Source organism: Pseudochaenichthys georgianus, chromosome 6 (assembly GCF_902827115.2).
Source record: "Pseudochaenichthys georgianus chromosome 6, fPseGeo1.2, whole genome shotgun sequence".
NCBI lineage: Eukaryota > Metazoa > Chordata > Actinopteri > Perciformes > Channichthyidae > Pseudochaenichthys > Pseudochaenichthys georgianus.
This window is the reverse complement of record NC_047508.1, coordinates 26291252-26305271: the sequence shown is the minus strand read 5'-3', so window position 1 is coordinate 26305271 and position 14020 is coordinate 26291252. Positions and strand designations below refer to the sequence as shown.

The window sequence follows — 14020 nt, the reverse complement described above, 5'->3', positions numbered from 1 at the left end:
GCTTACATGCTAACCCAAGCCTTAACATTCATTACGTAGCTGATTAAAATCATTAACACATAAATAAAGGACTCGAATTTTACTTACCGCATTCATGCACCGTCTGTTTTAACCGCAGAGCGAGTCACAATAGTCCGATATATAAGCATGAAGAACAAACAACCACGGCCGGCTACAAGTTGTGTTTCCTGGATGAGCTGAGCAGGCAGAGTCCCTGTAGCTAGCTTCACGGAGCTGCTAGCAGAGAGACAAGAAGCTAACAGCGGCAGGCACTTGACAGAGCCGTCACTCAATGTGACCACGCCCTAATTGATGCACAAACTTTAAGACCTAATATAAATAAAAGGGTCGCGTTAGAAAACAATTCACTCACAGATCCATAATCATGAAGGTGGAATCTAACTATATCAGGGTTTCCCACACATAGACTATACTTGGGCGGGCCGCCCAGGCAGGGGCGGATCTAGACAAATATTCATGGGGGGGCAAGAGGGTGGCAGGAGATTTTGAGGGGTGGCATCCCCTGACAGAAGTATATGCTGATTTAAATCGCAATCATATCAATCAATTAGGGGTGTAACGGTACACGTACCCGTACTGAAATTATTCGCTACGGGCCCTTCGGTTCGGTACACGTGTGTACCGAACGAATATAGCGTTAAACGTAAAAACGTTCTGGAAGTAATCTCAGGTATATATCATAGAGCGACCAAGTCATTTCATTGGACGAGAGGCATACTATGAGAGCTGGTCACAGGGATGCGTTCAAATGTAGTAAGTAATTTGAGGAACTGTCGAAATGGCGAATGCAGATAAAGTTGAGCTGAAAATCCTCCAGCATCATTGAAGTCTCCGGTTTGGGAACATTTTGGTTTCGCAGTTACGTACAAGGATGACGGACAAAGACAGGTGGACCGAACCAAAGCTGTTTGTCGGCATTGTTCAACTAACATTGGTTACGCGGCTGGCAATACATCACACTCATTTGAAAAGGCATCACCCGAATGTGAATATCACCGGTACCAAAAGAAAAAAGACTGAAGGGCAAACCCAACTCCCACTAGTATGTAAGCCTCCACCACTCGCAGAAAGTTCAGACCGAGCCAAAGCTATTACAAACGCCAAATATCCTTATGTTGCCATGTTAGCAAAGCGCTACCTGGCTGTATCTGCTGCCACTGTCCCTAGAGAGGGTGTTCTCCACAGCAGGAGACATTGTTAGTGCCAGCAGATCTGCCCTTTCACTGTGGACAAGTTAATCTTTCTTTAAACAACATGAAAATACAATGACAAGCAAGTCCTAATGTCAAGCTGGCTGCTTAGGTACTACAGTTCAAATACAAATTATTTCAGTTCATCGAAATGCTGCACCTTAATGTTTATTTTATTACATTTTTACAATTTTAACTGAACAATAACTGAATGAGTTTGTCTCACTCTTAGACCAGCAGGGGTACCAAATCTATGCAGACTGCTGCAATAAGTACATTAATTAACTGTCTCATCAATGTTTGTCTGAATGAATATGACTATTAACAATCATATTATTCCTATCAGCTGTCAATCACTGTTAATAAATAATAATAATAATAATAATAATAGATTTAATTTGTTAGCGTTTTTACAGGTGCTCAAAGACGCTTTACAGATATAGTGAAGAACTGTTATGATTCATATATTCATTTATTATTGAATAAACTATATTTGTTGGAGGAGTTAATGATGAATGTTCATCAAGATGCTTGCTCACCCTCCTTCAAATTTGAAAAACAAGTAATGATATCATTATTGATATACAGTTACAACCTTGACTTTACATCAGAAAGAACAAACATTAAAGAAGTGACTAACTGCATCAGTTAGGGTTAAAAAACGTGTATTCAGCTAAAACATATACATCGCTGCAGTTATTATCCAGTAGAAGGTCCTTACCTACTGGCCTAGTTAAATCAAAGTGGTTACTTTCTGTTGGCTGGGCAGTGTAGTTTTACACACCGTCTTATTTTACTTTTTCAGGACTTAAACAGTTTTTTGGGGGCAGACCCCCTCAAAGAAAAAAATATATACACGCATACAAGGTCATCATCTTAACAGTTTGTTATTCTCATCGAGTCATCCGTGAGCAGAGCATCAAGTTGGCATGTCTATTACAGCTGAATGCGGCGATTACTATTTTGTTCAGCAAAACGCCTCACAAACTTATTAAGATCAACAGCTGTAGTGCGTTTTGATTCAATGCTGAGTACAGCCAAACTTGACATTCTCTTCTCTGTCATTGTAGACCGCAACTACCTAATTCCTTCAGTGCTTGGGTCCGAAAGGCTTCTCGTTTTGCGCCGTCCCCTGTTCAAGTGAATTCGCCACCAATCATATTTCCACTCTCGCGCCAGGACCGGGGGAGGGGTTACATGACGTGCATCTTGTGCTGCATTCACTTGCACTCGGACATTAGAGATTTTCTCTCATAAATGTCCGATGAGCCACAACTTTTTTTCAAAACAAAGATGCCAACTGGGGTGGCAGCTGGGGTGGCAAGGCTATTGTTTAGGGTGGCAGTTGCCACCCCATGCCACCCCGGTAGATCCGCCCCTGCGCCCAGGTATATTAACGGCCGCCCAAGTATATTTCGCGACCCATTAGGTTTTTTTTTTTAAATAATTAAAAAAAAAAAAATTAATAATTTTTTTTTTATTCGTCCGTGACCACGACGCCATCTGCGATCGATTAACTTGTGGACAATGATCCCTCGCTCCCTTGCACTGATCTCGCCTCCTTCTGGCCTGTTAAGTGGCCTGCCTCACACAGGGTGACTGGCTGTCCACATGATGTGGCCTGCAGACATGGCCACTGTCATACAGATCATAAATCAAAGCCCTTGATTGGTCTCTGTGTGTCATTCAAGCTCGGGATAAGCTCAGCTCAGGTGAGGTAAAGGACTCTCTTAGTGTTTATAAAGTTAACTTAGTCTAAGTTCTCAGTGGGTCTCAAACGGTGTGGTCACCATTTATGTAAACACATATTTCCATTTGAGAGGGAAGTGATTGGTCTAATCAATGGATAGTGAGGTGGGCTGAAGATCGGAAGGCTGTGAGTTCAAATCCCGGCAGGAACACCACCACTAGTGTGCCCTTGAGTAAGGCACTTAGCCCTTAGTTACTCCAAGGAGAATGTCCCTGTAATCGGTCATTATAAGTCGCTTTGGATAAAAGCGTCAGCTAAATGAAATGTAATGTGATTAGTAAAATATGCATGAATAAATAAATAAAAAGTTAACTGGGTGAAGTGAGAGAGAGATCTCTTTTAAAATATATTGAAAGTTAGAAACGGAGATGGTTGGATAAAATGTGCAAGATAACGTTTATGTAGCATTTCTTTATTGTCGAAATTATGACATTTCATAACGGGATCAAATCAAAGTGAATGGCCTGCTGCTGCTGAATGCATGGGGCAAGTGACTGGAACAAGTTTTAAAAGTTATTACATCGTTTCAGATAATAAATTAAAGGTCCGCAGTACCTGAGCGTGCTCCACTAGCATTGTGGATTATATAAAAATCACTGGCCCGCGATTGTGTCTATTGGATACATTTTGGCCCTTGGACAAATGTAGTTGGTGATCCCTGCCATACACACATGCATTGGAGCTGTTCTTCATGAAATCCCAGAAGGATGAAGTGCTCTGACAAACAGTGCCATGTTTGCGCAAAATGATTATACAGGAATGAAAAGTCAATAAATAAACATGTTGTTAAAACATTTTTTTTTTTTTTGCGCACCCCCCCCCCCACGCGCTGCCACCACCCGCCCAAGTATATTTCAGATCTGTGGGAAACACTGTATATCGATAATAAAATGTATGGAGCCAGGGGTAGAAACATGTTTTTTTCTGCTGTAAAATTGGGCATTTTAACATGGGGGTCTATGGAAATTGCTCCTTTCTGCAGCCATCGCCTATCGGCCAATATATGAACTGCAATGTGTGGCACTTCCGTATTGGCTTCCCGGCTCTTCCCCAGAGTTTGCCGCTTGGTCTTAATGCACCGGCAGATGACAGCGCTGACAAAGTGTGTTTCCCGCAGCGAGACGCTACAATACTAATTGTGGGCTTATCATGTTGATTCGGCCACAACAGAAAAAAGAAAAACAAACTCTCGCTCTCTCCAGAGGGGCAGGTCAGCCAAAAAGGCCAAACGGGCCGTTGCCCGGGCAACATTAGCCCGTACCTGCGCACGTCCCTGCTTTTTAGATTGGTAAACCATACAAGATTATCTGTAAATCCAGTTATTTTTCAGGATGGTTGCTTTGTTCACCAGAGCCACCAAACCTGTTTGGCAACAATTTAAAGTGAATATACAATTAAGGGAAGTTCACATAATTGAAGAGTTTGTATAATAGCCTACAGGCTATACCTTTTATTTAAAATGATTAATGCAGAAACAAAATTATATATATATTTCTCTACTAATTAATATCTCATCTTCTTTAGAGAGACCCATGCCATAATAGTGAAAATGAAAGTGTATCAGTTACCTAATAAGTCTGCATGTGATCACATTTAGCACACATTGAATCATTACATTTTGTATTGAATAAAAGGTTTGGTAACCCGGTCAGTTATTTCCAATATGTTGTTCACCTTATTTAAATCAAGGTATACATACTCTCAGCACATTGAAATACAATTATACAGCACCAACATAATGTTACAGTCAAAAACTCATACTATAGTTTGAAGTATACCTAATTGAAAGGAGCTGGACTTTTGAAGAACATCATTTACAATCAGCAACTCTCTGGTGTACACATTATTAGTGTCAGCAAACATACCTAGAGTTGTGGAGCCTAGTTAAAACACAGAACTCAGTTAACAGACTTTTGTGCTAAATCTGCTGATGCCAAGTGTGAAACGTTTCAGCATGGATTTGAATTTCTTTGTATTTGCAAGAAAAACAATTTACGAGGTATATACAGTTTGTTTGTTAAGCCTCTCCCCCACATTGCTCATGTCATGTCATGTCCTCCGTAGGTTACACTTACAGCATGAAGAACAGAAAAGGGTATTTGGATTTGACAGTTTAAGGCCCCATCTATAAGTAATGCCTATAACACTGGGCACCCTTCCATAGGTTTACTATTGTGATCGTGACCATTCAATATCACTATTGTTATATTCATGGCCTTACATCTTTTTTGTATTGTGTTCTGAATTCAATTTCTATTGTTGTTTTTGTGCATCGCTGCTGGTGTGTCCATGTCTCATTCCGCTTTGCTGTCTGGACTTCTGTCTTTGCCTCTGTAATGATGTGTAATTACACTGCAGTTTAACATAGCGGCCCACTGAGATACACACCACCAAGGGCCAGCTCATTACTCTATCTAGAGCCAAAGTGATGGCATCACAACATCTGTCTCTCTCTTACGTGTACTGTCTCTCCAGCTCTCTTTCTGTTTCACTCTCATTTGCTCTTCCTGTGTCTGAAAAACAATGTAGGGCAGTGTCTGACCCAATTGCCATTTGTACGTGTGTGCTTGTGTGTGTGTGTTTAATTACCCAGTGTTATACCAGAGGCTGCAGTAATCAAAGCACAGCAACCAGAGCAGAACAATTTAACTACCTCAGCTCAACAATAATGACTTTATTAATGATTCGGGATCTCTGAATCACATTGCTATTTTAGCCATTGAAAATAGCTTACATTAAATATAATAACATTGTGATTATGCCAAGATTATATTCCTTGTCCTTCACCTATTTGTGAATGTTTAGAAAGTAATGAGAAACATTACATGCAGGAAGTGATCTGACTTCACATAGATCAACCGGGACAGGCAGAGAGCAGGACTCACCTTATGACATTTATGAAGCATCGCCATTAAACTAGGTTGGGACCTGAAGGGAAGGTTGGAAATGCATGATTTAAGGATAATGAGTTATGCAGAGTTGTGCAGAGAGTGTCTATGCCTATGGATAATACATTTGACCGTTTAAGGCATATTTAACAAGGGGATTTCGCTGCAACTATTCATACAAAGCAACAAGCTTTGTGGAGTCGGAGCATAACTTTGTATGTTATGGTACTTACTGTGTATAATGAGCCAAGTGAGAGTTTTACAGGGAAGACTTTCTTTGTCTGCACATTGCATTGTTTGGTTACAATCACAGACAACGCAATTACATATACAAGGGATTCAGTATGGTGAGAATTGGGATGAGCTACTCTGCAGATGAAGCACTCTCATGAAGCCAAAATATTATAAATAGATTTTAGGGGGGAAAAGTCCATGTCATCAATATTGGACATGCACATTGCTCACACACTGCAACCCAGCCTGCGTTGTCTCATTTATTTGTCAGCACCTGGGATTCTTGTTATAGAGATTAGCAGTACATTTCAAAGAAGCTAAATTCTGTAGAGAGGCATTCTACTTCTCTGGATGTCAAATCCCTGGAAACACACTCACGTCCAGACAAACATACACGTAACTCACAATTGTCTTGTCAATGCTTCAGGCTTACGAGCTTAGGGTACCAAGGTCCACTAAAACGCCTTACAAACGGTTTGTTCTTTATGGATTTAGCGACAAGGAAGGATAGGGCAGAGGAGAGAAGAGAAGAGGATCAAGGGAATCATAGGATCATAACTATTGAGTTTTTATTAAGTTTGTTTGCATATTAGGATCTGGGCACCCTCCATCCAGTGTCAACGATTGATGTTCTGCTTTGATGTTTTCTTAAGGGCAGTTTGCAGGATCAAGAATGCACTTCATTCAAAAACAAACATTTGTATCAAGCAATATTGTCTCTATGTTTCTTTAACCCTTTTAGAACTGATACAATTAATAACACATTTCATGCTACTTTTATTGACCAGATCATGTGGTTGCATCCAGCACAACTGATGGTTAAACATCTGAACCCAAACAACATTTGGTGGATTTAAATCCTCCTAACACCTTTTCACACTGCCATGAGCTCTACCAAGCCAGTACAGTGTTGTCCAACACTCCTCAACCATAAGTCTTTGCAAACTAAGGAATATCATCTGAATTCATTACTGACCCTGTTTTTATATCTCTACCTACAATTTCTGCCTAAAACATTTACCATTGTGATTTTCGCTCGGGTATTCCTGCTATTTCAACATGTCTCATCTTTTCGTACTTGCTCCAAATGATCCCTATCCACTCTGTATTTTGTGTCCCTCGTGCATCTTCCCGTATCTTTTCTGGCTTTCTGATCTTCTCTACCTTTATCTCTTTGATTGCATCCGATCACCTTCCTCCACTGTTCTCTACCATCAATGTTATGCACACATATCTTGACTTTCATGACACTTATTCCACCTCTCCAATGACAATTGTTGTGGAATATGTATTCATATATTTGTTTTTCTATGTTTATATCAGTGTGTGTGTGTATGACATGTCTCTTTGATATTTGGGAGGATTGCAACTGAGTCTTTGCTGGTGTGAATGCATGGCAATGAGAGCATCTGTATCACATGCCAACCTGTTATTATTCTCATACAATATGAATAACCCTGTTTTAGTGTGCATGTGTATGTGTGTACTTGCATGGCAGTATAGAAGTTGAATTAATGCATCCGCATGCACACATCTATTTCGCTCCCCTAGCCTCTCATTCCAGGTGTGCCTTTAGATGAGTCCGATAATAACAAGTCACTGTGTCACTTAATGCATAATGTCTCCGGTCTTTGACATTCTTAGCGTGTCTATCTCTATCCACAGCCACCGTGTTCAGGATGCAAGCAGTGATTTACTCTGGCAGTGTCTTATAATGCATGCAGTGAGCTTATTGTGGTTTGACAATTGATTGGAGGAGGATGAGAGGAAGGTATAACCCAGTTTGTGGCACCAGCATGCTGGACCTGATGTCCCCAGAGCGCTTTGATATACATAGAAGCATGTCGGTCCTGACCTGTCCACTCATATCACTGTCAGCGGTCACAACATTGGCTGACACTTATCTGATTGGTTGTCTTCATGTTTGAACTCTCAGAAAGTAATGGTATTGGTTGACACCCAGTGACACGTGTTTGATTAAATGACATTGTATTTGTTCCCGGTGATTGGAGTTTGATAACTTGACCTATAAGAGTGATTCTCTTTGTCCTTGTTTGTTTTTTGTCGGTCCAGGTGGTCTCCTGAGATGAAAGGTTGACTTGATTGACAGTTTAATTGCACTGTGAAATGTTTGTGATGTCTCTTCTAAGCTGGTTGCATGTGAGTTACGATTAACTTTGGTTGTGTGCATTGCTTTGTCCCATAGGATTAAAGAATGGGTTGATCAGATGCAGAAAGAGCTTGTCACCCTGGCAGACACAGCCACAGCTGGGAAGAGCCTCACGGAGGTATAAACACACACTTGCTACACACACATGCATAAAAAGCAAGCATTAAGCACATTCAAACCTGCTATGGACCTACTACACCAGTCGTTCCATAATTTCAAGTCGTTGCACTATTTCTTAATACAAGGTATCTTTTTTTTTGCAAATAACACATTGTGTTTGTTAAATCGATAACTTTACAATTGTACATGTTCACTACTCTCTTTATCTCAAGATTTTTCTGCAAAACCAACACCTGTATACTGTGGAGCAAAACGATGCAGAAGAGCTGGTTGCCAGAGCGGCAACGAAAATTGAACAGCTGCTGCGGAAGAGATCCGCTGCCTTAGAGGTAATACTCACTCCACTTAGAGGAACCAACTGTCACTTTGCAATTTTACTTTGGCACTAAAGCTGTACAGAAGAATATCTTCATTAACTAGGGCTATAATCTACATCTGCTTTTTGTCAAATCATTGTAGACTTGAATTTGTATAATTAATAACCAAAACCATGTGGTGATTTTAATCTACTTTTTGGTTCAACTACTGGTGATTATTTTGTATTCACATGCCCTTGTTGTGTATCTCAGTGGGCCGCTATGCTAAAATAAACTACTGTATATTTTGGGACATGGTTAAGTTTGTGACGATCAATTATACAAATGTGATATTGTAAATTCCTTTTTTGATTACCAAGAGTGCATTTAGCTTATGTTGATGGACCAATACAATGCAACTCCTAGATAGATATACGTACACTAAGAAAATAGATTTAAATGTTTAACATCACTATGGAAAATGTGTCTGTTGTTCTTGGCAGTTAATCTTTAAAAAGGAAAAACATGGATTAAACCCAAAACTCTGAGTTTAAGAGCTTCAGCTGCAGAGTGCACAACTCATATTTGTAGGTGTTGATGGGAAAGTCTATTGGATTTTAGTCCTGAAAAAAAAAAAGAAGAATTTCCATTTTTTTTTTAAATGTCCCCGCTGTGGGACAAATAAAGATTTTCTGATTTTCTGTTTCACATTTAGCAGGCACATGTACTAACACTTTGGACAAAGGGGTAATAAAACACACATTTTGAAGTGAATATCTATTTGATATTGAATGCCCCCAAAACATAACAAATCTGCTTCTGTCTATGTTTTAGTTTAATTATTTGTCTGGCTAAGGTTTCACACTAGAAAGATTGCTGTGGGTTTGGTTGAAATGATCCATTACAACAAATGGAAGCATGGGTAAAGCACGCACAGAAAGAGTAGAACGTGAGGACTGAGATATTTCTTCTGCAGGATCCATTTGAAAATGAGAGCTTTGACCGTAGGGATATTCTCTCTTTCTCCCCCTCTCTTCCCACCCTTTATTTCTACTTAGAAGTGAGTCAGAGATTCTCAACTATATCAAGACTTTAAACTGTTTTTATACATTCAGAGCGAGTTCACTTCGCCCCTTACTCTGCCTTTATAAGGCATCACCATTGTTGTCTTATTAGTAATGGAAAGGGAGTATTTATGAATGTCCATAAACATAACTTCTGCCAAGTGTCTGTCTTGTGTATTTTAAGTAAACACCCTGGTGTTCTTATCATGTTTCCATGCACTGGTGCCACAGGATGCGTAAGCAGCTGGGATCAAATTGGCTTCAGTGCATTTTCAAATGATAGAAGTGAGAGATAGTTGTGAGGATCAGCTTTTTATCTGATTGTGTCTAAGTGTGTGTTAAGGGTAGGTGATGGGTGGCGGATCATCTAGCCTGATGCGAACAGTTCATCCAACCTCTGGACATGGATCACTTTTCACTCTTTATTGCATCTTTGTGTCTCATCTTCTACTGCGAGTAACCTTAAGGCGCTCTGATATTGAATTCTCTGTCCTGAGATATATGAATGGGGAGATACATGGGTGATGTGAACGAAGGGCAAATGCAAGAAGTTAATGGATAAATGGGGTGACTGACAACTAGACCGTCTCTATGTCCATCTTTACATCCATCTCTATATTGGAGGAGACACTGAGGTTAAGCCTGGAGGAATTAAGGACCGGCAGCGATCCCAGCAACATGGATCATGTCTGCCAAGCTTCATACTTGTCAATATACAGGCATAGGATAATAAACTGGAAGACCTCTGTATCTTCATCAACTGTTATATCCTTTGTTTCCACAAACTTGGTAAAATCCAGAAATTCGGAGAGTGCCATTCAACAGTTTAATGTATTTCTAATGATACAACCCAACAGAGGACACTTGAAAGAGAAAAGGAGGAAGATTTTACTTTATGGTGAATAAGGATTGTTATCACAGTAGGAACATTACAATGCTATTCTGTTCCTGCTCACCTGATCTGGAGTTATTGGCTTTGAAATGCAGACCGTGCTTTCTACCAAGAAAATTCACTTTGGTCTCTATCCAAGTGATCGACATTACACCAGAAGAAAGTACAGAAGCTGCCCTCTCGGACCTCGAACTGAATTGCTTACAAACCAATTATCTTTTCACTGTAGCCGTTGTTGCTGGAGACTTCAGTCAGGGTAATCCTAACAATGTTATGTCTGACTTGCATTAACATACAGTATATAGACTGTGGAATGAACCCTCTCGATTACTGATATTCATATTTTCTACAGAGCTGAATCACTATTTACTTTTGGGAACAGCATCCATCTTGCTGAGGTGGTCGAAATATGTATACAAATGATGACACATGCCTCGATTGACACCTGAAGTCAGAAAATGGTTATGTCGAACAGTGGCCGCCATACAGCGAACTAAATGATGCAGTCTGGAGCACGTCCCAGGACACCACTGTTGACGTCACCAATGACATCAATGAATCATTCTCTCCAGTCTCAGGTGGACTTAATTTTAAAAGCAAAAATCAGTAACTGTACCCAAAAGTACAGTTAGATTTATTCCAAAACGAAAAACCATAGATCACTATGACCTATGGGACGCCATAAACATACACTGCAGCCTACAATTTAGGGTCTCAGTCTGGCAGTATGGACTATTATAAAGCAGCTAAAAGAGAAGTAAAAGGGGCCAAAGGGGACTACGGGAAAAAAGTACAATTTCAAAAGGGCAATCCCAGAAGCATTTGACAAGATCTAAGAACTATAACGGATACAAGCCCTCAAAAGGAGTCCCCCCCCCAAACATACACATATATTGGTATTATAAAGGTACTGGCAGGATTACATTTCACTGGAATTGTACCTTAAATGATTTGAATATAAACAATTAAGGTTGATTATTTTATTGACTCAACAGTTTTATCTTTTTAAGACTTCTAGGGTACAACACATAGAAGTGACACCAGCTTTAAGACTGCATACACTGTCCCTGTAGATTGGATACTTTGCGATGAGCTGATTTTTGTCGATGATTCATCTAAGTTAAATAAAAAGATCACGCTGTTTAGCAGAAAGAATACAGCAGGAGAATCCTTATTGAAGTTTGGAGATCCTTTCTTGTTGAGTGTCTTTGAGATAAGGTTGACAGTGACTCTCAATGTCAATATATTAGGAGATAGCCTAAGGCTCTTGAACCACTTTCACTAAGTGTATAACTACTTCCAAAGTGTTATCTTCCCTTTGCCTTTCTCTGTCATCTTTCTGTCGTTCCATCTCTGATTTCTAACTCTGAATGAAAGATGACCTTTGAAAGGTCACAGTTTACCTAGCCACAGGTGTGTGAATCAAGTGTGTGTCTTTGTATTTCTACCCATGCCTCCATAAATATGTGTGTGGCAGAGTGTCACATACATTATTAATGAGTACTTGGCTGCATACTGTTAGGACAGATCGCTTTATCAAAGGTTTTACATTGTTTACCCGGGTTTGATCTCAACAGGAAACCCACGGACACTCACACACCTACTGGGAGGTTTACCTACAGCGGCTATAGCTCAAGCCAATTCAATCAATCAACAACTTTATTAATCCCGCAAGGGGCAATTGGTTATGAGCAGCAGCTCAAAAAAATAATCCTCTTTTCATTCACAATTTGCATATCTACTTTACCTTCTTGTAGCGAGATATTACTTTGAAAAGGTTTGTCAAATCAGTTGACCACATAGTCCAAGTGTGCAATGTGCCCGAGGCTAGAGTCAATTACTCTTTCTCTACCCTGTACACGGCCTGTTCTCTCCTGGTCCGGCTGCCTCTGTACGCTGTAATTAAACACTTAATTATTGATGAGTACTGTTATGAAAAACTGATTATACAGTGAAGACATAAATGACATGGATGCTCACACATCAATATATTGTCCACCTAACAACCAGCAATCGTGTGTGTTTGGGTTGGTGTCTACAGTATATGTGTGCCTGTGCAATTTCCTCTCTTCTCCTGGGGTGAAGGTGTCTAGTGACTAATGAGCCAGTCTACAACATTACTTAGAGTAATACCTCAACCAGCACCACTAATACTCTACAGGACACAGGTGGCCCAGTCCTGTGTGTGAGTGAGTGAGTATGTGTGCTTGTGTGCTGACAGAGAGAGAGAGAGAGAGAGAGAGAGAGAGAGAGAGAGAGAGAGAGTCTCAGCATTGTTTTGTAGATGTGTGTTTTATCCCTGTTCTTTACATTTTTGTATCATGTTTAGCTCGATTTCAGACAGCTACATTTGCCTTGAATGATGATCTATTTTCACTGAAGGATAAATATAAAAAAATGTCCATTGAAATTTTAAAACCTGACCTGATCAGAATTCACTTCTCTCTTCTCGATCAATGGGAACATTGCACGAGTACATTTCCTAAAGCCAAACATGGCCCCATGTCCCAACCAACAACATAAAGGCTTTTCCTGTTGTGTGTAGTTAAGCCACACGCTCTTTAATATTATACACTTCAAAATGCATTGTTCATCATTTAAGATATTATAATCATTAGTTGCCACCACAGTATATTCCACAATCATGTCATAGACACAGCATAGTTCCATTGAATATCGAACACTTTTTATAATTTACTTCCTTCAATATCTATGCAATTTAAGAGAATGTCAGTATGCTGGACATACTTGATTCTGCTATTATTACTGCACCTTTTGATACTGTCACCTTCAGTAGACCTTCACAGTCATTGTAACTGTAGTAAAATAAACTGTAATTCCAACGTTAACTCAAACAGCATATCCAAAAGATGTGTCACACGCTTAACCTGTACTGTATGTTTACATGTAGCATTTCACTGGATAAGTGAGTATAATGTTTGCTATAAAATAATCTTACAATATGCTAGACACTGTCGTTTTTTTCTATTCTTTGTACCAGTTTTGAATTTCCCTTCATGACTTGCCCTTGAAGACATTAAGGAGAAACCATTGGGAGAAAAAACAACCTGCCCTGGCAAATGTTCAAACATTCTCATGTAAAAAAGATGAAAATATTGTCAACTCGTCTATTTAGATTAGATTATAATTGTATATTGTAACAGGAAAGACTTATTTTCTCTATTTGTTACATTGATACCATCTGTATATATATATATATATATATATATATATATATGTAACTTGATTGTCTATTAGTCATTTTTATAATCTTTGGGATTCTCTATGCAGTGCATTTTGGTTCAGTTATCCACTTCCCTTCATTTAGAGGTGTGTGGTAAGTGTTCGAGGGTTATTTGTGCATGTATTCGATAGTCTTTAGGGCCCAAGTCTAG

The 14020-nt window shown here is 39.6% G+C and overlaps 1 protein-coding gene across 1 annotated transcript in view; it reads left to right on the top strand.

Annotated features, from left to right (window-relative positions):
- Positions 1-14020, top strand: part of LOC117448686 (voltage-dependent calcium channel subunit alpha-2/delta-1) — a 100909-nt gene that overhangs the window by 4127 nt on the left and 82762 nt on the right. The window contains exons 2-3 of the mRNA XM_034086033.1: positions 8290-8371; positions 8586-8702. Coding sequence (XP_033941924.1) covers positions 8290-8371; positions 8586-8702 — 199 coding nt within the window. The remainder of the gene's footprint in view (positions 1-8289; positions 8372-8585; positions 8703-14020) is intronic.